At 38.4% G+C, this 27,671-nt stretch overlaps 1 protein-coding gene across 3 annotated transcripts in view; it reads left to right on the forward strand.

The window, feature by feature from the left end:
* The window catches only part of NR3C2 (nuclear receptor subfamily 3 group C member 2), a 363,688-nt gene that overhangs the window by 177,226 nt on the left and 158,791 nt on the right, over positions 1-27,671 (forward strand). For 2 of the 3 annotated variants that reach the window (XM_017959114.3, XM_017959113.3), the window contains exon 3: positions 1,945-2,084. In XM_017959114.3, coding sequence (XP_017814603.1) covers positions 1,945-2,084 — 140 coding nt within the window. Of the gene's footprint in view, positions 1-1,944; positions 2,097-27,671 lie in introns of all 3 variants that reach the window. The other variant, XM_017959107.3, reaches the window with a different exon arrangement.

Here is a 27,671-nt window from a genome sequence, read left to right on the forward strand (position 1 = left end):
CTGAAAGCCAAGAGACTAGATGAGATCACCAAGAAACTAAGTTGGGATAGAAAAAGAGGAGAGAAGCTAAGATCCCAATAAAATAGTACTGGGATCAAGGCCCACAGAAATGTTGAATAAAAATCCCACGTATGCTTGTAGTTGTGAAAAAGCAATTACGTTTTCATGATGATTTTAAGTTATGTTCTAAATATTTACAAAGCCGTGGCATTTTCTTGTGAAGTGTAAGACGAGTCAGACAGGGTATGGATTGAGTTTTACTAGCTAATATGTTGAAGAAGTTACTGGTGCTGAAATGGAATGTTTTGAATGCCATAAAGAAGTCAAAGGATACCAATAAAAATAATAAAGAGCACTTTTCTCAGAAGGAGAAACAACTTTGGGGAACATTATTTCAGCCCTTGATTTAAGAAGTCATTTTCTACAACGGCAGTCATGCTCTAAGCAGCTGTATAGCTTGTTCTTTCATCTGTTTTTGGTGAGAGTATACTTCGAAATACTTTAAACAAATATTAACGCAATATTATCACATTTTAGCAGACTTGAAAAATAGAGAAATCTTCACTGTAACATAACCATTTTAGTCTTTTCATTGTCATTTTTCCATGTTTCTGCTGTTTGGCGTGGAGGCAAAAGCTTTGACAGCAAGGTGATAAAAGTGACATACAGCAACTCTACCCAAAGTTTTCTGAGCCCATCCAGATCCCATTTCTCTGAGCCACTGCACACCCTTCCGCCTCTGCCCCCTTTCTTACTCTGGCTCTCACGTAGTCATGCTTCAAAACTCAGGTTAGCTGACACATTTGAGGAAGTGTTTTGTAATTCCTTTATTCACAGTGTGCTTCCCCCGTTAGCCTGCACCATAGCGCTTACCATAATGCACCATAGCACTTTCCCCAGTTCTACTTTATGAAGTGTTGCTACTGGATCTTCATAATTGTTTCTGCCCCCACCAACTTGGAGGGCAGAGACTGGATTTTTGTATTTTTTTTCCCTTGGCATCTTGCACAGGACCTGCAGGTAAATATTCAAGAAATGTATGTGGACTGCAAATTGAAAAATCAACGTGTTTGCCTGCCTGGTACATATCTAAACTTTCACTGAATTGTGATGCCTTATCAGAAGTTACAACATTTTGTTTAGGGAGTATCATCAAGTAACACAGTACTATATAATATATCTTGAGAAGATTCCCCTTAAAAAGTATTCAAACAGATTGTTGCCTAAAGGGTTACATTTGTCCCTAAAATCTGTTTCCCAGAGAGCCCTTCAGTTTCTTACCATGAAACATACCTGAGATATTTACCCTGTTTGGCTTTTTGTTTTATTATTGGCTGTGTCCCTTCAAATTAGTAAGCAAAATGAAGTAATTAGAACACATCTATATAAGATAACATGAAAAAATGCGGGAGCTTAGAGGGATAAAACTGCTGGCAGTTGAGACAAGATAATTTTTTTTTTTAATTAGTGGATTATTTTGGAAAGGGGAGGTTTAAAAAATTTTTGGCATAATTGAGATATATAATGTGATTCTGAAGAGTGTTGAGTAATATTATTATTGCTCTTTGATGCAGAAACAAAAGGACAGCAAATACGTCCCTGATGACTTGGTTCAAGATTCTTTGCACTGCCCACTTAAAGTGCAAATAATGTGATTTTCTGGTAAACCTTCTCCAAAAATAGGAAAAGAAGGAAAGAAATTTACATTTGATTATTTCTTATTTCTCAGTACTGAAAAGAGGCTTTGCTATACAATAGGCTTGATAGCATTGATCCATTCATATCAGGTTTTACCTTTATTTTGCTAAGTCATGTAGTATGTGACTATTACATACTAAATTCTTGTCTGGAACCATGAATATTGACAAATTTTGAGCTAAGCTGTGCAGCATGTTAAATGTGCCTTTACAGTGTAGTTATTTAAATCTCAATTTCTTTCCCCAGCTCTACTTTACGAAGTGTTTCTACTGGATCTTCAAGACCTTCAAAAATATGTTTGGTGTGTGGGGATGAGGCTTCAGGATGTCATTATGGGGTAGTCACCTGTGGCAGCTGCAAAGTTTTCTTCAAAAGAGCAGTGGAAGGTAAATGTTCATGTGGGTGTTCCTTTTACATATTTTTTCCTAGTATGTAGTTTACTTGTACAGCTAATGCTATAGCATTATTGGGAATTCTTCAAAAAGAATTTTGATTTCATCTGTCAGTGATAAACAGTAATAGTGCCTTATATAAAAACCACCTTGAGATTTTCCACAGAGCAATATTTAATGAGCAGAGTTTGAAATTCTGAGCAAGGATCAACCAAAGAGGTTTTTTTTGTTGTTTGTCACAGTTTGTTTTTCAGTAAGCCTCAGAAAAATAATTCCGTGTCATCGTAAATTTAATTTGTGTGATCTGGAATAGCAGTTTTACTAGGCACACACAGAATACATGATTTCTGCCTTTTCTGGGTTTCTGTATGAATATGTGTTTGTGGCAAATTAAAACATTAATATCAGAATGAAGTCTGTGATTTGTGTTCCATACAGAATAATTTCATTTACCAGCTGGTTCAAGCCCCAGGTCCCTGTGTGAGTCCCACCTTTATTCCTCCTGAAAGTTTCCAAATGAGCATGTTAAATGAAAAACCTGACTGAGGTTCACTATGCATAGTTAGGCTAGCTTTTGCTTCTGACCCAAGATTGTACTCCTTAAGGAGAAATTGTCTTTAATTTATTTTTACCTTTCCCCATCCTCACTTATAAGCAGTTAGTTACCGTCAGACTTAGACCAGATGGTTTTATTGATATTGAAAACTGTGTCTGGTGAAAGTGTAGAATTTTTGCGATTAGTAAAAGATTCATTGTGTAATAGACAATTACATTCACTAAGGGGCTCCACATGAAGACTCCCTAAGGTTTATTTCTCAGGGAAGTTTTCTTAGAGATGATTCGGTGCTTCAGAGGCTTAAACATAAGTGACTTGAATGTTTTCCCTCTGTTTTGCCAGAGATCACAAGGTCGTATCTTTAGTTGTGGAATGAAAAAGTTAATCAAATAATTATTCTTTCTCTTGAGATTGATTTTTGCCTTAATTGATATTACATGATTTTTACATTATTTACACTATTAATTATTTGGTGGTCCTCAAACCTAGCATTGAATTGGTAGAAGGAGCTCAGTAATTATTTCTCAGGATTATGAGCTCTTGGTTACAGGTGATAGAAAATTCAGCAAACTGACTGAAGCAGCATTGGAAATGCATTGGCCCACACACTGGAAAGTCCTAGTGTATGCTTGGCTTCAGGCAAGCCATGGTCTTAAGCCAGGTCGTTAGAACTCAGTCCCGCTCGCTCAGTCGCTTGGTTTTGTTCTGGCTCTGTTCTCATGCACGTTCTCTCGTGGTGCTGAGACAGCTAGCAGACCTCCATTAAGAAGAGGTTTTCTGTTCCTAGCAATTCCTATAAAAGCTCCCAGTGGAATCTCCTCAGATTGAACTTGGCTCACGTGCCCACCTCTGCCCCAGTGCCTGTGGCTGGAAAATGTAGTAATCAGATAGGCTGGTTCTGGCTGCAGTTGGACAACCTGAACCATCTAGACCGGGAATTTCCCTTAGGAAAATGTGGGTTCTGTTACCAGAAGGCCAATTTTTCAAAAAGTAGGGAAAATAAATTTGCACACTACTGAAGTCAGTTTGCTTTTGTAAGGCTTCTCCTGCCGCCTTCTCTCTTTCCTTAATTATACGATTGGTTCAGTAGAAGATAAATAGGTGAAATTTACATCGGGCACTTTTCTCAGGCCACTTTGTGCTTTCCAATATAAGAATCTGCCTTTCTGGCTCACTTAATTAGTAAACAAAGTAAGTGGTATGTCAAAATAAAGTGATGTGGAGAAGGGCATTTTGGAGCAGGCAGTTGACCAGCTGGCCCTACCTATAGATCCACCTTCATGTCAGAACTCACATTTTGGCTATTTGTAGAATCTGCCCCTTCTCTATGTCTGAAGCAAAAGGTTTTCTAGAAGTTCTTGCTTAGTTTTTCTTGTTTTAAGCAGTTTCTGTGGAATTACCTAGGGAATTGTTTTTATAACTCAGTTATAAACATGCAAAAACCTAAATGCAGGTGTAACTTTTTCCTTCATTGGAAAGCTGATGGTTCATGGATAATGAAACTTGGTAAATGCCTTTTATATATATATATATATACTTTAAGTTCTAGGGTACATGTGCATAATGTGCAGGTTTGTTACATATGTATACATGTGCCATGTTGGTGTGCTGCACCCATTAACTCATCATTTACATTAGGTATATCTCATAATGCTATCCCTCCCCCCGTCCCCTCCCCACAATAGGCCCTGGTGTGTGATGTTCCCCTTCCTGTGTCCAGGTGATCTCGTTGTTCAATTCCTACCTATGAGTGAGAACATGCGGTGTTTGGTTTTCTGTTCCTGTGATAGTTTGCTGAGAATGATGGTTTCCAGCTGCATCCATGTCCCTACAAAGGACACGAACTCATCCTTTTTTTATGGCTGCATAGTATTCCATGGTGTATATGTGCCACATTTTCTTAATCCAGTCTGTCACTGATGGACATTTGGGTTGGTTCCAAGTCTTTGCTATTGTGAATAGTGCTGCAATAAATATACATGTGCATGTGTCTTTATAGCAGCATGACTTATAATCCTTTGGGTATATCCCCAGTAATGGGATGGCTGGGTCAAATGGTATTTCTAGTTCTAGATCCTTGAGGAATCACCACACTGTTTTCCCCAATGGTTGAACTAGTTTACAGTCCCACCAACAGTGTAAAAGTGTTCCTATTTCTCCACATCCTTTCCAGCACCTGTTGTTTCCTGACTTTTTAATGATCGCCATTCTAACTGGTGTGAGATGGTATCTCATTGTGGTTTTGATTTGCATTTCTCTGATGGCGAGTGATGATGAGCATTTTTTTCATGTGTCTGTTGGCTATATGAATGTCTTCTTAAGACTTGTATTAATATAGTTTATTTTGTATTGATTTGGGAGTTAGACTTTAATCATTCACCTGCTTGAAACAATGCTGTAAATTTAAAATCTAAATTTCGTGAGAGTAAAGACTTATTTGTTTTTGTGTTTTTGTATGTTTTGTTAGTTTACTCTTTTATCCTGTGTGTGTGAGAGAGATTAAATATGTGAAAAAGATGGCTATCTTTATATAAAATATTTTTGAATTAACAAGAGATTATTTTTATAAAGCTTTATAATATTTGTAAAACTCATTTCACAAAATCATGGTATATAGGTGTCGTTTTATTTTCCTTTTGTAGATGAAAATATTTAGGATCGGACTTAGTCACCCAATCTGTTCCTAATCCCAAGGCCAAAGTTAGACCGTTACTCAAGTCATAGAACTCCAAACCTATACCTAAGCTAAAGTATGGATTCTCAGTCTCATAATATAGCCTTGCTATTTTGCCATATCAGTTCTTGAGTTCATGAAAATTATACCCTATATGTTATGTTAGTCTATTCATGCATCCTTGACTCTAATAAAGGAAGTGATTAAGCACTAAGAAGGCACAGTTTAGTACTCTTAGTCTGTATGTATATATGTGACTTTGTATGTATATATATATACATATGTATGGATGTATATTTAAATACTTAACGAAGTTTGTTTTCCAATGTCCCTTGACATCCCTGATCCCCTCCTTAGATTACAGAAGCAGAGAATTCTGGGCAAGGTGGGTAGAGGGAGCTAATTTGAGGGAAGTCATTTAAAGCTAAAAGGAAATAATGGCACCGGGAACAGAACATGAAGATAATCCCTAGAAAGCAGACAAGAGGAAAAACACACCAGTCTGAGTTTTGAGTTGATGTCCTTAAGGCTTTATGCTCTAGAGTGCGTCACCCTAAAACTTGCTATAATAGTGACTGTGTATGCAGACTGTAAATTATGTTTTTAAAGTATGAATTTGTGTGTGTGTGCTCTGTTTAATGTGCTCTCTTCCAAAATAACTTGTTAGCCAATAATGTCAGTTAATAGCCATATTATTGTACCTTACAAATGATTTATACATTTATTTTTAAATATGAATCACTATTTGCCTTGAAGATTTTCAGAACCTTTCTGTCTTAAAAATAATAATAATAACTTTTAAAAAGGGTTCTCCCTTGTGGTGGAAGCTAGATTGGCTTCAAGGGTCAGAAACTTAGTTTTAATTTTTTACGTCACTCACTAGGTGTGAAATTAAGGCAAGTTATTTAAAACTTCTCTGGGCCTCAGTTTCTTTGTCTATAAATGGAGTAGTGTTGCCCTACCTGAACATTGCTATGAAAAATTACCTAAAAACATGTTTGTACATATTTTATAAATTATAAAGTAGCACCAAAATATTAGATTATTACTATCCTCTACAAACAAATGCCAAAGTTCCTGGTAATGTTCACGTAGAGAGATGATGTAAATGATACAATCACGTTGCATTGTTAGGTCTTCATTTTTCAGCCCTTCATTTTCCTTTGTTAGATCTTCATTCTTCCTGTAATGTTATTTTGTCCTGAGAGCTGCCCTTTGAGGTGGCAAGATCCTTCTAAACCAGCAGGTCTCAAAGGCTGTGTGTGGGGAATGGGGATCTGTGGAAATTTCCTAGAGGGGCTTTTCCAATGCGGACTGAACTGTTGAGATTTACTCCTGTAACAAGCCTCTGTGGCAGTCCGACCATTGGGAGTCTCACAGTTGAGAAAATACTGAGAGCCATCAACCAGGCTTTACCTCTTCTGTTAGAAGTTTTTAGAGAAGGCAGAGTCTTATCTCCACAATCTAGCAAGGCTGTGGATATTTAGTAGCCACCAAATAAATGTTTGAATGTACCCATGTAGCATAAGAGCAATCAAGGTTGAATGACGTCCCCCTCCCAGGTAAATTGCCATTAGTTCCATCTCATGTGTGTTTTTTACTTTGTGATTCCTCAATGAACACAGTTGACTAGATTCAGCACACTATTTTATAACCTAATTTCCTTTTTGAATACTCAGTATGTATGCAGTGTCTGGAAGACACAGCTACCACAAATCACTAAATAGTTTTATGGCTGTAAAAGAGGAAGAGAGTTGATTATTATGTAAAGTCAACTGGATTTAAATTTTTAAAACAGACCTAAGAGTCCATATTTTGGTAAGGTCAGACAAATTGTATGATGTTAGTTTCCACACTCACACATTTCCCTTGAAGGAAGAAACTTAGGTCTATATCTTGAAACTGAATGGCTTTAAAAGATACAATTACAAGTTAATCTTGGGGTTTTTCAAATAGGCAATATTTTAAGATAGCCAAGCCTGTGAATGAGTACCTCATTCCTTTCCCATGTAGTTCAGTTCACAGCATACATTTTAAAGATCTTTAAATGTATTGATTGTGTATTCTATGGGAGAAAATATTTTTAAGGAAATGTAGTGGTTGCTGAATCATTAGTTTTCTTTGGTTCTCCAAAATTAATGAGTAAGCTGAACAGTTCCAGAGGAAAGTGTGTTTCACTGTGTCATAAACCACATTATCCCTGTCAATGCTGTGTGTGCACACACTCATGAGCAAGAGGGAAGGACAAGCGAGGGTACCAGCAGGTAGGAGGTGTGTGTTGTGGGGGCAGTGAGCATTTGTGCCACAAAACAGAGAACTTAATTGTAGTGGACACAAGCTAAATCAGAATGTTATTAATATTACATCATAATTCAAATATAGCTATCTCCTTATAGCTGGCAATGTACAGGTAACTGATAAAGCAGGGGAATAATTTAAATTACATTTATTAGATGTTTTTAATTAATGATTTAAGAGACAGTCCCTGGTGTTTTCATGAATCACATACAGGAAGCTCATGAACATCTGAGCCCATTGTCACAGCTACAGTATTTGCTGTGTCAGATATAGGAAACCAAGGACTGTCTGCTTACTGTTTTCTCATGAAACATCTTAAAGATTTTTTTTTCTTTTCACCTTTTTCAGAGTTTAGGAATCAGGTAACCTGACTCTTTCTAATTATTTACTGTAAGAGGCTAAATAAATACCTACCCAGTAGGTTATATCTATGATTTTAATGAGCACTCCTTTCCTCCTTCCATAAGCATAAGACTGTAGTGCTAATGGCAAATGTTTGCCCAGATTTTTGGTATCCCTTCAGTTGGTTGCTGTGGGAACACATAAAGCCGTGACATGTAGGCCACCCTGAAAAGTCAGGGAAGGTTTCTCCAAGAATTGACCCCCATGCTGAATCTTGAGAGATCAGACTTGGCCTTGCTCAGAGGGCCTAAGAACAGGCTGTTGTTGCACAGGGCACCAGAAGCAATTTTGTGTTACCACTGTATGAACTTTCAGATGTGAAGTGATAGGAAGTGAGGTTAAATGAGCAGATTGGGACCAGGTCCTGGACTGCAAGGAAGGCCTAAATTCATCCTTAAGCAAAAGAGAACCTCTGAATGTTTTCATGCAGCAGAATGGTAAGCTCAGTTTTGCATTTAAGATCTGGCTGTTGTGAGGTATACTTATTTAAATGGTGGCTCTTTTCATCAGTTGAGCTAGAAATGACCTAGGGTGGACCTAGACCAGCACTCTCAGGGATTGAGAGGATGGGCAGATAATAAGACCATCTGAAAAGTAACATGGGCAGTTCTATATTGAAAGAGAAGAAGCAAAGATCTAGGATGACTCCCCAGGCTTGGCTGCTAATGCCATTCACTGAAATAAGGAATATTGGAGTGGGGGCATCTTTGAGGGTAAGGGATGAAAGGTTCATTCACTTAGCAAACATTTACTCAATACCTACTAAATGCCAGGTACCTTTCTAAGCATAGCTGGAGACATCTTGGACAACGATCCCTGCCCTGGTAGAGCTTACATTCTAGTGAGGGGTGATGAAAAGATTAAGCATAACAAATGAGTTCTTTATGTAATATATGAAAAGGTGATTGGTTATGGGGGAAAAAACCATTGCTAGGTTTTTTTTTAAAGGGGAGTTGGATGAGTTTTGGTTTAAGACAAGTTTGAAATACCTATGGGATATTCAGGTATATCTAAGAGGTAGTTGGATATTTAATTTTGAAGCTTGGGAAACAAGGCAAGATTAAAAATAAGGATTTCAGAATCATCATCCGTGAAAGTGGATGCAAATGGCCAAGAAATCAGTATTCAGAGAGACAGAGTAGGCCAAGGTTAGAACCCTAAAGAACATAAGTCTAGGACACTGAGTGCGTGCGTGGCCCACGTGTGTGAATAACTGGTCTCTCTCCCATTTCCAGCTTGCACATAGAAAAGTCTTAGTTACTTTGTCTCTGATTATTCACCATTTTTGCTGAACTTCAGACATTATTGAATCTATGCAGTTTTCAATCCTAGGTTTGGTTCTTTATCATTATGCCTTGGTTATTATGAAGGTTAATCAGGCCAGAGCCCCAAACCAAACATGATATTGAGGGAATCTGGTTTGCTGATCAGGGCAAAGGTAACACCCAGCATGCAACAGGTGCTCCAAGAACATTGGTTGATGTGTTGTTGGTAACTACTTATGTGAGTGGGGTTCACCCTTGTTTCTGTCACCATGCCACTTGTTTCTCCAAAGTGGAAAGTATGTTGAAGTAATTTATTAGAAAATGATTTGAAATAGAGATGTGTGAGCCAAAAGTAAATTAGTGTTATCCAAAGACAGCTGCTTGTAACCTAAATTTTAAATCAAGGTGCACTTCACATGGCAAATTTGAAAACTAAGTAAGGAGCACAGTATGTAATTTTGGAAGTTATTTCCCAAGTTTATGTGTTTGTATACAACCCATCTTATTCCAGAAAATAATCCAAGGTAGCTCACAGATTTCCATGAGTTAAAGATGAAATTTAAGTGAAACAAAAATACAACAGAGAGGGGAGATTAGAGCAAGAGAGGGAAAAATTGAGCCAAGCATGGAGATGATATAAAGAATATATGCCTCAAGGCCTTTGTCGAGGCTGGCCACTTATTTGGCGCTAAGCTTTCTAGCAGCCAACCCAGAGCCAATGAACAGTCAGTCACCTGACTCATGATGTTCTTAAAAACTAGTTTAGGGAATTGCCTGTTTATAAGAAAATTTTCATGAGCTACTTTGGTTTTAATGTGCCTGCTCTTTTCATCTGATTTGTATCCTAAGATTTAAAAAGTAACTCTCCCATTGGTACTAATAGAATAGTTTGTTATAGACTTAAGTAGTAGTTCTGAGAAAATACTTAGTTCTGTGTCCCACCTGGTCCTATAAGAATAGCTACTGAGTACTTATTAGGTGCAGGCTCTGTGCCAAGTGCTTCATATTTTATCTCATTTATTTCTTATAATAGCCTTCTTAAGCCAAAGTTTTGTGAGTTTGGAAAGGTAATATCGTTGAATCTAAACTCACTCAGCAATTGTTGTCACAGGAAAAACATTGACTATTTCTTAACAAGGCTTAAAGGTATGATCCTTTAATTCTTAAAAATAATAAATATTTATTGAGGACTTTGTGCTCTTTATGCTAGGAACATGATTGTCTATTTGCATTTTAATCCTCTTGATAATTCTGTCAAATGTGTGGGGTTATTATCTATCCTCATTTTAGAGATCCATCCACTGAGGCATACATGTAGCAAATAACTTGTCCAAGGTCACCCAGTAATAAGGAAGAGCCTCAGTTGGGATTTGAACCCAGGCAGCCCAGGCCTTCTGACTCTATGTACTTAACACATCAGCCATATTGCCTCTCACAGAGTAATATCAGATTTTACCCAACTATTTTTACCCATCAAAAAGTAGGGCAACAGCTCTGGCTTTAGAATACTCAGGAAGAGCACATTATAATTTAACAGTTATCTTGCTATACTCTAAATAATTAACTCTTACCCATTCCAAGTTGAAACCTTAATTTGAATTTCTGTTGCCTTAATGGGAAAGAAATTGGGTAATCTCTATTTTTTCTTAAGGAATGAGCTTCATATGTAAAAAAAAAAAAAATTACCATTACTATCCTGAAGTACCTCTTTAACATCTTGATATTAATCTAAAGCTTTATTTAAAATTTTTATCTTCCTGTGTTTCATTTCCTGTGTGTGATAAAAATTAGATATAGCCTATCAGGCTCAGAGAACCATTGGCAGAATGGCCTTCCTCATACAAAGCTGAACGCTACTAGCTCTTTGCTCTTTGATGTCTGCTCTGTGCCTAGTGGCTCAGAAAACATACCCAAGAGTCCTAGGACATGAAGCTCCTCTCACAGAACTTGCACTCGTGGTGTAGTTATGTTCATATAATTTGTGTGATTTGTTATTACTGAGAATGATATGACACCAGAAATGGAAATTGGTAAATTGACTGTCATCAAATACTAACATTGAGCCTTGGCAGGATGGGAAGGATGGGTAGGTATTTAGGTTGTCATAGAGAGGAGGCAGGTGGTGGAAAACTATTAGATGGAGACTGTGTTGAGCACGGTGGCTCAGGCCAGTAATCCCAGCATTTTAGGAGGCTTAGGCGGGTGGATTGCTTGAGCTTAGGAGTTCGAGACCAGCCTGGGCAACATGGCAAAACCCCATTTCTACAAAAAGAACAACAACAACAATCAAATAGGCGTTGTGGTGCATGCTTGTAATCTCATTTCCTTGGGGGGCCGAGGCAGGAGTATTGCTTGAACCTGGATGTTGAGGCTGTAGTAGGCTGATCACACTGCTGCACTTCAGCCTGGGAGACAAAGTAAGACCCTGTCCCCCACCCCCACCCCAAGAAAAAAAAAAAAAACAGTGATGGAGACTGAAGGCTGAGGATACCTGCTTGAGCAGACCCAGCTCCATGAAAGCTAGCCTGGCTGGAACTGGTCCATGCCCAAGGGATGTAGAGGAAGAGACTAAACGAAGACCCTGGGGTCACATTATGTAAGGTCCTAATATCAGAATGAGAAATCTCAGCGCTTCTCTTAAATATAGCAAGTCCTTTTATAAAGTTCTCTGCTGCAGAAGAAAACACTGTGGCTTATGCAGTTTTGTCCCTGGATGCTCTGCAGTGGCTCCTGGAGGGTACCACTTAGAGGATGACAACTGGGATGTGACTGTGGGTAATAGAAAACAAAAAGGGCCTGGCTACAAATTGTCCTGTGGAGCAGAAGGCCTGCCTGGGGACATGACAAGCAGGAATTGGCAGGACTGGATGGTGGATCAGTTCTGGGGAATGATGGCAACCTCTGACAGACTCAGGAAGAAAACACTGAAAACAGGTGAAGAATAGGGCAGATGAGTGGGGTTTAGAACTGCTGAGGCTTCAGAGATTAGTTTGCCAAAAGGGATGAAGCAGTCTGGATAACTAGGAATACAAGAGCAGAGAGACAAAACTTTGAACACATTTGTTCTCTTCCTGGAGATGTTTTCTTGGGAGTTTTAAGATAAAGAAACTACATAGGTAGCTACTAGGTAGTTTGGCAGTAGACTGGCTTAACCAGATGTCCACGGCGATTGGGGCCGTTTGGTGCAGTGTATGGGAAGTTACATAATGAAACTGAAAGCCTAGGGAAGGTGTTGGGCCCTCAGTAGCAATGGAACAGGGCTGCTTGGTGTAGTGATCACTGAAAATTGTGTTCTGTTGTCAGTACTGCTGTTAGAGCTACTAAATTATGATTCTAGCAGCTTATGACACCATATAAAGCCACAATACGAAGTTGCTAATAACTGAGAAGACGGAAAATTTCTGTGTAGCAAATAAAAAAAGATGCCAGTCTTTCAAGGCCCCCAGTTTTTTCATGTGATATTTTGCTCTTTAAAGACATACACATCTAGTGTAAAAGTTCTTTCCTTTTAACCTCATTCCTCAATATCTGTATATACTACCCTTCTTGACTTGTTAGATAGGAAAAACAGAAGCTGATAATGATTTTTCTAGAGATAAGTAGATATATGTAAAATATAAATACGTTTTTTCCAGAGTCTGCCCCACTTCACTCAGCCACTGAGCACTGTCCTGGGGCAAAGAAACAGAGGCAAAACCTTGCATGTTAGCCAGAAGGCTTCAGAACTACCAGAAATTATCATAAAATTATCTTTGCACATGCTCACATTGTCTCTCTCCCTCTCATCTTTCCAATACCATCAACCAAATCCACATCAAGAAAAGAACAGGCTGACACCAAAGACCGGAGCTCACAACTCTTGTGAAGCCATTTTGCCCTCAGGTTGGCCTTGTTAGAAGCTCTTTAATAAATGCTAGCTCTTAGAATTTGTTGACTCTAACTTTACATTTACAAAAGCGTCACCTTCCTGTATGTGCTGTGTTGCTAATTAACAGTGAATTCTTATACCTCACCTAGTGAAGAACAATCCCAGGAAGAGAGAGAAATGTATTTTCTCCTTACAGGTATAAGACATTTAATCTCACACCTCTATGGAGTCTTTAATGTCTTTACTGGAGCCTTTAGCTTCATTAAATCACCGACATTTGACAACAGAATGCATCTTTATAAAAGTGTTTACTTTTCTAACAGTAAAACATGAAATATAGCAAAAGTTGAAAGAATACAAATCTCGGAGGGCATCATAACTGTCAACAAGATTGAAAAGTCACGTATAGCGAATCAACTGAGGAGTAGATGGTATGAGATTTTTGATAAGTTTGATATAAATTCATACTTATGTATAGTACTCTAGATCTAGTACAGGCTCATTAAGTTCTTTTTTTTGATTCCACTTGTTTCAGTGGAATCAAACCTACAAAGTTTTTTTTTTTGGTGGGCGGGGGGTAGGGCGGGGGAAGCAAATACCTCCTCCTTCCTCTCAATCCCTTTTTATATTTTATTTTCTTCTTCAATTTGGAAGGAAGACCCAGGGCTTTAGTTTGGAGACTCATACCACCCTCTTAGAAGCCGTACTGACCATTTACTAGTATTTAGTGAAAGGCTGCGTAACATTTTGAACCCTCGCTATGAGAGTTTTCCAGTAAGTGTTGTCACTAGTGTATAATAAAGGCGGCACCATTGTAGGTTCCAGTATCATTTTTATGTAGCGTTATACAGAATGACACCACCCACTCAGAGACTCGGCAAATAAGTCTGTTTCCTCGTCTGTAAACAACGAAAATCTTCAAAGTATCTGCCCTGCCCGTCTCTGAGTTAGAAAGATAAAAATTAACACATGTATGTTTAAACTGCTTTAGAAACAACAAGGGGAGTGCTTTATAAACATTATATTTTAAAGAGTTGTTATGTTTGTTAAGTAATATTATACCTTGGTTCTCTATAAAATTTGGAATATTTAAACTGTGGCTACTTTATGTACATGTTAAATATTTGATTTGAAGGGGGAAAAGTAAAAATTGCAGAAAAACATATGTTACTTTAGGGAAGACCTGGAGTGTTTACTTCCTTGTCACTGGTTTAGGTAGATCTCTACTGTTTATGAATATTGTGCCAAAGGGCCATCTGAGAAAGCCGTTGCATTTAAGACCGGGATTTAAATTTATTTAGTTTGCCCGAATACAGAACCAGACAAAGAACAAAGATAGTTTTCACACTCTTTCTGCATCTTAAACAATTTAGAAGATCACAACTACTTTTTACTTCCTTTTTTCCCTTTAATTAACTGTACCAAGATCTCTAAAACATATTGCATTCTCTTACCCTCCCACAACTTAATTGGAAAACCAGTGCAGGATTAGTCTAGGTTGGTCATTTTTCATCTGGCCTGCACCATCGTATTTTCCCAGCTGAACCAGGCTCAGCAATTTGGTATTGCTAAGATTACATAAGTTTTATTTATTTTTTTTTTAGAATCCAATATAAACTGAAAGTACATTTGAAAAAGAATTGGAATGATAAGAGTATTAGCCATTAATTAGAAGTCTTAAATAAAAATCACTGTTTCCAAGGAGAATGGTTGATGAAATTGTTATAGACATGCCATTTCTAAATATTAGATCAAAAATCCCTTCAAACTACCTCCCCTCTCAATTTTAAATATCCTTCTGACACATCAGATTAGGATTTATTTGAAAATCTTAAGTTGTTATCACTGGTAATACTTAAAATTCAAAATTATGTATGTTGCTTCTCTAACATGTTGAAATAATTGACCTTTGCCTTACCTAACCGGCATCTGACAACCAGAGCTATAGTAGTGACTGAGGTCAGATCACACTGAAACATGAAAAACCAGGTTCAGAACTTAGAAAATCAGCCCGTGAGCAAGTGCTGAGAAGACACATGATGGGGTAAGGGACCAACAGGGCTAGAGCCAATTTGGGATAAAGCAGTAACCGGAAAGGGAAAGGGCAACGCTTCAAGTCCAGAGCCCGCAGAAACCAGGTACATCCGTTCAATTCAGCGACAGCTGTGGAGTAGTGACTATGGACGAGGCACCAGGAGTGTGCTGTGGTCCACTCCCACTAGTGAAAAGGCCCAGGGATACTAGATTCCACAGCTGACTTTATTTTCAGCAGTGTGCTTCTATTTTTTACATCATCTACTGTATCTTGAAAATTAGCTGTAGAGCAGACTAATCATATTGGGCTCTAGGAATTAACTTTGTCTTTTTTCAGTAAAGCAGTACAAATTGCACAAAAGTCAAATAGAAGCAGGAAAGATTTCCCTTTTCATAAAGTTGCCCACTACTGAACGCAGTTCACTAGGCAGAAAATTAGAGTTTTTAGACACGGGTAGCTAGTTCTTTATCAGACTAAGTTGTAATTTGTAGTAGTGACCCATAGGGACGAGATGTGAACAAAAAGAAATGATTTTAGTTGGAAAAATTAACCTCTATGGAGCCATTAACACATTCTCTGTAAAACCAGAAAATTATTGCATTTTTAAAGTTACTTGAAAATTTGAGCAAATTACATTTCCCGTCGTGAGGAGGCGCATTGAAAAGTAACATGAACGTATGTTTCTCCATTTATGAAGGAAACCAGAGCAGGCTTTCTGTTCTGTCTTTACCATAACTTACCATTACATGAGTACTAATTGTGCTTTTTTCTTTATTTTTTTTTTTTTTTACTATCAAAGATGACCTGACATTAAATTTTAAAAAGGAATAGTAATAAAAGTAATGCTAATAGGCATTAATAAAAATCATTGTATAGGAGACTAGATTAAGAAATACTTATAAAATATCATTACTAAATGGTTGTAAATATAAAATTCCTTTAAGCAACTTTCCCTTTGAAAATGTAAAATTAGGCCAGGCAGGCTTATAATCCTAACACTCTGGGAGGCCAAGTCAGGCGAATCACTTGAGGCCAGGAGTTTGAGACCAGCCTGGCCAACATGGTGAAACCCTGTCTCTACTAAAAATACAGAAAATTAGCCAGGCGTGGTGGTGAGCACTTGTAATCCCAGCTACTCTGGAGGCTGAGAAAGGAGAATTGCTTGAACCCAGGAGACAGAGGTTGCAGTGAGCCAAGATCACGCCATTGCACTCCAGCCTGGGCAACAAGAGTGATGCTCCATTTCAAAGAAAAATAAATAAAATTAAATAATAAAATTAAATATACTCCTAACATTTCTGATTAGGATTTATTTGAAGATCCTCAGTTGCTAACTGGGCTACAAGAAGAATGTGATTTCAGATACTTGTGGATATGATACCTTCAGGAGTGAATTTTTTTAAATCCTCAACTCTGTATTAAATATTTTTTACAGTTACTGAAATATGTTTAAGTTAAAAAATTAGCAAACGTTTTCACCTTGTAAATAATTTTTCTTTAGTAATTATGATATCATTCTATGCATTATAGGTGATTTGGACTTTTTGTTGCTTGGGGAAAAGCAATTACTAAAGAAAATATTTTTATGTAGAAAGGTGTGTACCTGAAATGCAGTCATGCAATCTGTTGTAGACCTTTTTAAATCTGTCTTTTTAAAAATGGAAATGGCCTCATATAGTCTCATGGAAAGAGCCTTTGTTGTTGTTGTTGTCGTCATTGTTATATCATCTGACCAGGGAACAGCATTCGTTTCTTTCACTTAGACTTCTAGAACATATTGTGTGTACCCACTCATTCTTATTGAATGGCTAATTAAGAAATCAGTGGCAAATTAATCCCAGGCACTGATTTATTTTATTTTATACAAGTAAATCATAGGGTAAGTATTCTTCCTACTGCCTAAAATTCAATTAAAATCCTATAATAAAATAGTTCTGTCATATGTAATGTAGATCATACAAAATTTTCTTCGTGCAAAATTTTCATTGAAAATGAAATTCTTCATACAAAATTTTCATCGAAGACAGTATTTCCAGGTTCAGTCTAATAAAGCTTAATGTTTAAAGGTTTTGCTTGACACCTGCTTTTTTTCATTTTAATAGTAATTGAGACTAAAGGATAGTGTCTCATTTCCTGGGTTCAGTTTTGATGTACTGGGTCATCATCAGAGTCATAGCCTTAGGAGGCTGTGTTCAAATTCTAGTGTCACCATTTACAGTAATCATCAGTTAGCATTTATTAAATGCTACTGTGAGTCATGCACCAAAATGGACATTCTGTGGTTTTATTTTCCGTATAATTTCTATAGAAGTTAAGCAGTATTCTAATTTTTGATGAGGAAATTAAGCAGTTTGTCCATAGTTACACAGTGAAGGACAGAGCTAGGAATTGCATGCAGGTTTTTCTGACTCCAAAGTGTTTTCTATTTTATTTCACCATGTGACACTCCTGGCCCTAGCACTTTGGGCAAGATACCCGGCCTCTCCCTGATTCTTAACTGTAAAATTAAGATCTGGTAGTACTTAGCTTATCATGATGCTTCAGTGATTGGAGATGATGTGTGCCAAGTACCTGGCACATTGTAGACGTTAAATAAATGATAGCTGTTCACAGCGCTCTTATTACTTGTCAGACTGGACATGTACCACATAATATGCAAAGCTCTCTAAGTGTTATTTGATGGAATAGTATATAAAATGTCAGGGGAATAATAATTTTTATGTCAGATTCCAACACTACCCAGCTCCTCCAAGCACTAAACATAAAACGTGCATTTGAAACCAGTAAGGGGCTGCTTTGAATGCTGGTGAGAAAAAAAATCATTGAAATTGGATGCAGACGTCCACAGGCAGCTTTTCCAGTTTCTCAAATTGCTCTGTTGTATTATCAAATAGGGTGATGGATGACATTAAAAGCTTTAACACTGTTTTGTAGAAGAGATTCACTGCATGATATTAGGTGTGGGCACAGATCAAAAGTCCTAAATGTAATTTTTCTAAAAGGAGTAATTTACATTCTAACTTGCAACAATTTTACCAAAATTCTGACCATGGATAGTTAAAAACTTTTAAAAGAAAGGGAAGATAATGCAATAATTGATTAAACAAAAAAATACTAGGCGGTTCCTTTCCCTTCAAGGCCAGGTCTTTAGTAACCAGATTCGCTGAGAGCCTGTAATGGCCTAAGTGAAGACCCTGCATGCATGTTCCTAGGATGAAATTGTACAGTGAAATTCATCTCCCTTTCCTTATGCACAGTGATAGTAACAGCCCGTATTTGTGCATGTGGTCATACTAGTAAACACTTGCAGGTAAGTGATTTAGGAAAGATCTCACAGTTATAAATGACAAAACTTAGACTCAAGTCTGAATCTGACTTCAGAGCCATTGCTGGTATCCTGACAAAGTAGCTACAATTTTGAGTGTAGCATATTGGAGAAAAGTGGAGGGGAGGGAGTGCCTTCGGTTAACAATTTTAAATTGAAGTTGATTTACATTGTCTAAAAACATATTTTTAAACTTACAGCAGTTTTTCCTAGAAATATCTGGGATGGGCACCCTTCTCACCCCAAAACCTATATAGCTATCTGGCCCTCAAGAAGCCAATATGTACGCTAAGATAAAGCGTGTACTGTTTACTGAGGATGGCTTTTGTGTTACTGGCGTTTTAAACAAAAGAAGTCAATAAATGTCTCAGGGTAGGATCATAGGCACCATCTGTTGAAGGTGGTAGTTTTGTCAGGAGTTAACTGCCAGTTCCACCTGTATGTGGACGTCGCTGCTAGTACATATTAGCCAGAATTTACTGGGATATAAACTCATTCTCTTACTTAAACCATTGTCTGCCTCTCAAGCCAACCTGTCTTGGTAGCTTTGTACATAGTGCCACTTGCAAATGACCTAACCACAGGAAGCTTTTCAGATGCAGAGATTATGGCAGCAATCATACAGCATTTTTCTTAATGAAATGGTACCAAAGTCATACTTGGCATGATGTTGACATCCACAGCTGATTTGCTTTTCATGGGTGCCAAATGCTCTATACTATGGTAAGAAATCAGAGCGGCTGCACGTTTTTAATCTATGAATGTGTCATTGTATATTTTCTTTGACAGCGGGGTAGCAGGGAACTACTCATGAGCTCTGTTCTGAGCTGTTGAAGTGTACCCCATTTAAAGAAAACCCGCTATATGGAAATTGTTAAAATGAAAATTAACTAAATGAGCCTTCAAGTAGCATATAATATTCCTTAGTATATCAGGAGGTGTCATGGAGCCCTTTGAAATCCAGTGAAGCAAGTCTGGTCTCAAATGGAACTCAAAAGTGTATTAGGTGGATATTGGAAATCCTTTTAAAAAGTAATCGTTGAGGCAGTCAAATAAAGTAAAATTAACTTCAGTCTGAGTTGTAATAAAAGGCATATTAGTGGTCCTTGTGGAGATCCTATTTATCATGTGACCATCTTTCCCAAAGGTAAAGAAACGTCTTTGGGGCTGAGCACAGTGGTTCATACCTGTAATCCCCGTGCTTTGGGAGGCCAGCGTGAGAGGATTGCCTGAGGCCAGGAGTTCAAGACCAGCTTGGGTAACATAGCAAAACTCCATCTCTATAAAAAACAAAATTAGCCAGGCATGGTAGTGCACACCCATAATCCTAGCTGCTCAGGAGGCTGAGGCAGGAGGATTTCCTGAGCCAAGAGGTTCAAGGCTGCAACCACCTGTGATTATACCACTGTACTCCAGCCTGGGTGACAGAGTGAGACTTTGTCTCTCAAAATTAAAAAAAAAAAAAAAAAACACCTGAAAAGTATGAAGATATCCTGCCACCTAAAATAGTAACCATCTTGCAACCAATTAACATTCCTACCTTTATTAGAATCATTTTAGGCCGGGCGCGGTGGCTCAAGCCTGTAATCCCAGCACTTTGGGAGGCCGAGACGGGCGGATCACGAGGTCAGGAGATCAAGACCATCCTGGCTAACACAGTGAAACCTCGTCTCTACTAAAAATACAAAAACTTAGCCTGCAGGGAGGAGCCAGGGTCCTATACCGGGAGGCTGAGGCAGGAGAATGCATGGAACTGCGGAGGCGTGAGCTTGCAGTGAGCCGGGAGATCCGCCAGGCACCCAGCCCCTGTGATAGATTTAGACCTCACCTCAAAAAAAAAAAAAAAAAAAAAAAAAAAAGAATCATTTTAATAGTATTTTTGTGTGTTAAGTTAGTCTCATTAAATACACATAAAATTTTTGATTTGACAAATGTCTTAGAAAATCAAATGTTTGAAACTTAATGTAACAGCAGTTCACTCACTCATATACCTCAGCTTCTCATATATACAAACTGTTTCTCTTTGTAATTGATTTTTAAATTTCCTATCCTAAAGAGAAGTTGATTTGATGATACATTTGCATTGGTTAACCAGTTTTTTAGTAAGTAGTCTTTCCCCCTGCTTATGTAAGAAAATATTTTCTGTAAAATTTTAAAGAAAAAGAATGAGGAAGAAAGAGAAAATGTCTATCCCTTAAGCATAGCAGGGGATTATATGTTAGCTAATTGTGTTGTGATGTTGCTTTACTTGTCCAGTAAATTCGGGGCCCACAGGAATCAAGAAATCTGTGTACTATGGACCCCTCCCACGTGTGTCTCACAGGTTAGTGGAGAGTGCTGCTCAGAAGATGCTTTATATGTATGCATATTCCTACATTTATTGCATTTAATAGGATTCTAGATTAAGATTCTGAATCAAATTATTTTAAGAAATGTTGCCAGATTGGTTTCCAAAGATGGAAATAATTCACATTTCTTCCAGTAGTTTGAGGACCCTTCCTCTATCTGCACCAGCAACAGGTGCTGCTATATCTTTACTTTGTGCCTGTTTGATAAGTGTATATCACTGTAGCAGTTTTCAGTGGTGATAAAATACACATTAGATGTATCATCTTAATTATTTTCAAGTGTACAGTTCAGCAGCATTAAGACATTCACATTGTTATGCAGCCATATCACCACCATCCATCTCCAGAACTTTTTTTATCTTGCAAAAACTGAAAATCTGTACCCACTTAACTCCTTAACTCCTAATTCCTCCTCCCCCCAGCCCCTGTCCTGCACCATTCTACTTTCTGTCTCTGTGAATTTGACTTCTCTGGGTACCTCAAGTAAGTGGAATTGTACAGTATTTGTCCTTTTTTGACTGGCTTATTTTGCTTAGCATAATGTTCTCAATAAAATATTTTTATGATGAAAAATAACTCCCTACAACATGATTTGCTATAGTAATTAATGATGAAAATCTGTATTTTATAGCATCCATTTATTCACATAATCATGGAATATTTGTTGAATATCTCCTGGGTGTCAGATGCTGTTACTGGCACTGGAGGCAGAGGCTACCACTGCCCTCACAGAGAGCGAGTTCTAGTGAGGAAGACAATTTGCAAATAAGCAAACAGGTAAAATAGAATGGGTGGGGGAAGGAAAACATGATCCGATGGCGCGGGTAAAGTGCAGGGGAATGGTTATGTTTGTCAGTGTGGTCTGGAGAAGCCCAGTTGGATAGGAACTTGAGACTTGGAATATGAGATGCAAGAGAGCTTGAAGTGTGCCCTGGCACAGTGCAAAGGCCCTGGGACAGGAAGGAGACTAGAATGACAGAGGACAAGGCAATGGCTAATGTGGTATGAGAGGGAGATGAAATGAGTGTGACATTAGATTTGGGGCAGAGACCTCAGTTCTACTAGATCATGTAGGGCCTCAAAAACCATTATAGGGAGATTGGATTTTATTTTTTTATTTTTTATTTTTTGAGACAGAGTTTTGCTCTGTCACGCAGGCTGGAGTGTAATGGCGTGATCTTTGCTCACTGCAACCTTCGCCTCCTGGGTTCCAGTGATTCTCCTGCCTCAGCCTCCTGAGTAGCTGGGACTACAGGTGTGCACCACGCCTGGCTAATTTTTGTATTTTTAGTAGAGACAGGGTTTCACCATGTGGCCAGGCTGGTCTCGAACTCCTGACCTCAGGTGATCTTCCCACATCTGCGTCCCAAAGTGTTGGGATTACAGACGTGAGCCACCACACCCGGCTGGATTTTATTTTTTTCTGAAGGCATTGGGAAGCAAGCCATGGAATGATTTTCATTCTTTATAGTTCCAGAGAAGTATGGCACCTCATCCTAACAGTAAATCCAGGAGGCAGTGAGAAAGATTCCAAAGGCCCATGGCCAGGCACAGCACTTAGCAGCTCTGCATTTTCCACCATTTCCCAGGTGAGGTAACTCAGGCTGAAGACTTGTTTCCTGCAGTCTCATGGCAGCAAGGGCAGGCAGATGTGTTCCTTTGTTCCTAGACCCTTAGTCTGAAATAATAGGAGTGGATGGAAAAAGTGTTTTTGGAAAGCAGACCTCAACAGATTTTACATCAGGAATAGCTCTGTTCCTATAATGGGGAGCTACAGGTTTAAGATACAAGTCCATCACTTCTGCCACTTGACCTCACCCTTGACCCCGCCTCTGTCACTGTATATTTCATCCTCTGCCCCTGGGCATTCTGGCATGACCCTGATGAAACTAGCATCTCCTAGCAGTGAGAGCCTCCCCTTAATCTAGGCTGGCTGCTTTTGCCACAAGAAGAATGTCTGTGTATTCTGATGGCCTTATGATATAAGGCGGGTGGAATGTCTGGTTAAAATGCTTGAAACCTGCAGTGTCCAATATGGTAGACACTAGCCACATGTGACTTTTGAACACTTGAAATGTGGCTAATTTACATTGAGATGTTCTGTAAGTGTAAAACGCACATTGGATTTTGAAGACTTGTATGAAAAAAATATATAAAATATCTCTGATAATTTTAATACTGATTACATTTTTAATTACATATTAAATTTAATTACAGATTAAATTGCTAATATTTTGGCTAGGGTTAAATAAAATATACCACTAAAGTTAATTTCACCTGTTTATTTTTACTTTTTAACGTGGCTGTGCCAGGAAATTTAAAATATTTGCTTCTGGGCTCTTCTGTTATTTGTCTCCCTGGCGCCCCCCGCCCCCCGCCCCCGCCCACACACACACGACCTCTTGCTGTGCTTTCTCACCACACAGCCATGTGTGCACTAACTAAACCCCATCGTCATGAAGGAGGAGGCGAGAAAACCAGATCACTTTATGGTGTGTTCTCTGAAGCTTCCAAAGTTTGACCGTCAAGGAAAACCACTTGACAATTTGTCCACAAAAACTTCGAAAAGGTTCCATTCTCCCAAACAGCAGGGAGTCTCCTCTCACACCTCATTTTTCACATGGTGTTTTCTTCATCTTCCCATATACCAAAAAACTGACGAACTGTTTTCATAAACTGTGGGCCTCATACCACTTCTTACAGCCAGATATAATAAGCTTATTAGCAAGTTTTAAGAACTGTGCCTTCGGCCGGGCGCAGTGGCTCACGCCTGTAATCCCAGCACTTTGGGAGGCCGAGGCGGGAGGATCACGAGGTCAGAAGATCGAGACCACCCTGGCTAACACGGTGAAACCCCGTCTCTACTAAAAATACAAAAAATTAGCCGGGTGTGCTGGCGGGCGCCAGTAGTCCCAGCTACTCGGGAGGCTGTGGCAGGAGAATGGCGTGAACCCAGGAGGCGGAGCTTGCAGTGAGCCGAGATTGCGCCTCTGCACTCCAGTCTGGGTGACAGAGCGAGACTCCGTCCCCCCTCCCAAAAAAAAAAAAAAAGAACTGTGCCTTCTGGTAACCTGGTGGCCTCCAGCCACTTCCTGGCAACTCGCCAGTTGCCTGTCCTCTGCATCTTTGTAGCTGTGGTTCTCTTTACATTTTAGAAACGTGGAGTGTGCAGAAGCCCCCAATGGCCCCTATTTAATTCTGCCATTACTCTCAGCCTTCAACCAGAGGCAGAGGGGCAGATACTCTTCAAGAGTGTGGGTAGGTGAGAGGTCCAGAAGCAGCAGGCAAGGGAAAGGTAGCCCCAGTGCTGAACTGAAGACTCCATGCCTTGCATAGGCCTACAGAAACCCAGGGTTACCGACTGTGCTGAGCAAACTCATTTTACAGACTGGAACCCCAGCCTCACCAGAAAGGCCCATGGCATTTAATAATGTTGCTGATACATCACTTAGAATCGCTGTGCAGTGAGGGGACGGGCATCAGGGAGACAAATGAGCCCACCCAGCATTCACACTTTACCTGGCTTCGCTTTTCCAGCTTCCTCAGAAGAGTTCAGCATCATAGGCGAACTTTGGAATCTGCCTGTCCCTCTCTAGTTTCATCGCTTTTCCCTCAGGCCTCTAAGTCTATTCTTCAGCTGTAGTTAGTTCATGAAAGTGCCAGCCTCTCCCATCTGTCTGTCGGGCTGCTTGCCCCACCTCCAGCCCTTGTACTTAAGAGTTCGCTGGGTTTGATTACTCTTCTTTCCATCTTCACTTTAGCTAATTCCTCCTAGAACTTCAGTACTCAGTTTAGAGGTGGCCAAAGCTTCCTTGACTCCTGTGTGTCCTGTGGCACCTGAAGTTGCCCTATCATAGGTTTTAACATGGTTTATTAAAATTCCTCTTTAATTTTTCCTACTGGACCCCTGAGAGCAGAGAGGGACTCTGTCTTGTTTAGGCTTTAATCTCTACAAATAACACAGTACCTAGTGTGCTGTAGGTGAATGAATCAATGAATGAGCTGTAAACCCAGATACAGAGTCTCCTCGAAGTCATAGGTAGATGCTGGACAGTTGTTAAATGTCTGTCTTTATCAAATCTTAGGGATTATAATATTTTAAAACTCAACGATGAGAGAAAACATGGAAACTTCTTACCTTTTGAATTGGATCTCTGTGGTGCACTGTAATTCAACATTTAATGATAGTCTTGATGCCATTTACATTTATTATCATTTTTAAATTGTTCTTGTACTTTCGATAGCTTACTTCAGGTCCATTTCTGTGTTGGTTTCTCTGACCTCTCGTTTGTCTGGCAAAATGACTCTTTTTGTTGTTGCCAGCATGACTAATAATGATTTGCTCAAATTTCTCCCATTCTTACAGATGATATTAAGAAACTGAAGTTATTTTTGTCTTACAGGATCACACCAATGGTGAAATATAGCTGACGGAAACATTGTTTTGGCTTTGGGAAACAAATATCATAGATAAATTTGAGTGTCATTTCCATCTGTAATTGCATGTGATTGCAGTCTTTCCTGCTGAGGGCTTCTTAAGTGAGGATGCCTGAAAATAGATACTTTTGTAAATAGAGTTGCTAATTTTAAACAAAAATATAAAATAGTAGTAATAGTAGTGATGAGTTAGGAAAAAAGAAGTGTATTTGAGGGTGTCCTCAGATGGTTTGCTTTAAATATTAGTTGAAAAGCTATATTGAGGTTTCTCATTTGGGTTCATCAGAATGTTTCTAAATTTCTCCTTGTGATATCTTATATAAATGGAATAAACTGTCAGAACCAGTATTTAAGCTGGTGTCATCTTGATATCAGAGTATTTAAGTGAATGATGTGAATAGTTTTGGAAGTTCATTCAGAAGTAGTTTTAGCATATGTCTTTCTCCTTTCTGAGAAGGAAATCCCCATCACTATATTCACCTATTACGAACCACTTTAGCTTCATGCCATGTACTTTATTCAGTAATTTAATTTTAAATGTAAATCATTTTGGCTTCTGCATAGAAACCAACCAAAAAAAAAAAAAACCCCATTTTGTTTTTGGGCAGTGCTCCAACTTCTACAATTATTGAAGTGCTGCAGAATGTAAATTCATTTAGTTGGACTAATAAGTTCATAAAATTGTGCCATATTTCATCATAATCTCTTTACTAAAGTGGAAAATCCTTCTGGTTTGTAAATTTCAGTGGTGTTTACGTTTTTAGTTTGATTTTGGTTTTAACATTCATGGACATAAGTACTGCTGAGAATTTTAATTATGACATTTTTAGTGTGAAGAGACTTTACAGAAAATTGAAGTGTTATTTAAATTCTAGGATTAGCTAAATGATATCAATAGTTTTGGGGAGCACCTCCAGGTGGACTCTTTCTATTTTGGATTTCCAGTTTAAGTTACTCAGTAATCTGAGTCTCAAAATTGTTGTTGGTATTTTATAGTGATAATAGTCCTTGGCACTGTGTCTTAAACAATTAAATTGTCCAGTTGCAAATGATGGTATGTTTTCCCTAGAATTTGACTGTTTTCCCAAAATTTCACAGTTTTGCGATTGTCATAATTCTCATTTGATGAATTATAATCTATTTTGCTAAAATTCAGTATTCATTAAAGTTCATAGTTCAGTGAGATATAAAATGTAAAAATAAGAATATTAGTGGTACAAAGGTAAAATATTATCCCAGTTCAAGGGACAGAATTATAAAAGAGATTCTTTTGGCTTCTTTCCCTGACTAATTGCTAATGCTTTCCAAAAGTAGGAGCTTGGGAAGAACAATTGAAGAAATTGATGATAGCCCCTTAAGAACTGGAAATGTACGTCAATCCCATTAATCTTAAATGTTCTTGCATTTATGTGTTTATAACTAGAGTTACCCTGTGTCCCAGTTAGCCTGGAAACATTTTGGTGTACGCCTGTGTCCTGGTGTAATTTTTAATAGCACCTCCTTTCACACTCTAAAGTGATTCTATGTTTGATGCACATTCTATTGTGATACATTATCAGTAATGACCATGAGTGTCCCGCTAGATATAATTTCCCAAAGCGTTTGATTTAAATGCATAAAACACTGAAATATGAGCATTATTACTGATTGTAAATTCTCATATATTTTATTTATGGTATGCTAAACCTTCAAACGAAACTTTTCTCAGCTTTTTTTAGTGTAAGATTGTCAATTGCTAATTGTATATTTTATTTGTTATATATTAATACTATTATGTATTAGTGTTATGCATCCAAAGTGAAGTATTCTAAAGTTATCTTTTCACCCATATGAAAAGCATATAGGATTTCATTCAAAAAATCCAACTTTTCTTTTTCCATTGAGGCTGGACATTTGAAAATGAAAGCACAAATGCTGATTTCTAGAGCTGACACTGAAGTAAACACAGAGCAATTCCTATAGAAACAAATACCGGAAGCCATGGTTAGGTGGGGGATCACTTACCCCGACACCTTGAAGCCTGGGTAGAAATGATAGTGGAGCAGCCACCAAATCAGTTTAGCTGAGAGTACCGTGGTATTCAGGCCTGCTTTAGGGATTCAGGTTTTTTCCCACTTCCTCAGAAATGGGAAAGATAAGTTATAAATCTGCCATTCCCAAGGGAGTCTCAGATGGGTAGTGGGATCCCTCCCTGGAGCTGCACTGGCCTAGCTTTAGGAACACAGAAGAGTCGATTCAGATCTTGCGTCTGCCCGCTGCTGCTGGCAGTGGCCGTCTGCCAAGAGAGAAGATATATGGAAAAGAAGAAAAAATGTTGGCAAGGAAGAAACATGTCAGTAAAGATGGAGGAAGAAAGATAGCTTTAGTCACAAA

The sequence above is a fragment of the Papio anubis genome, chromosome 3, assembly GCF_008728515.1.
Source record: "Papio anubis isolate 15944 chromosome 3, Panubis1.0, whole genome shotgun sequence".
Lineage (NCBI taxonomy): Eukaryota > Metazoa > Chordata > Mammalia > Primates > Cercopithecidae > Papio > Papio anubis.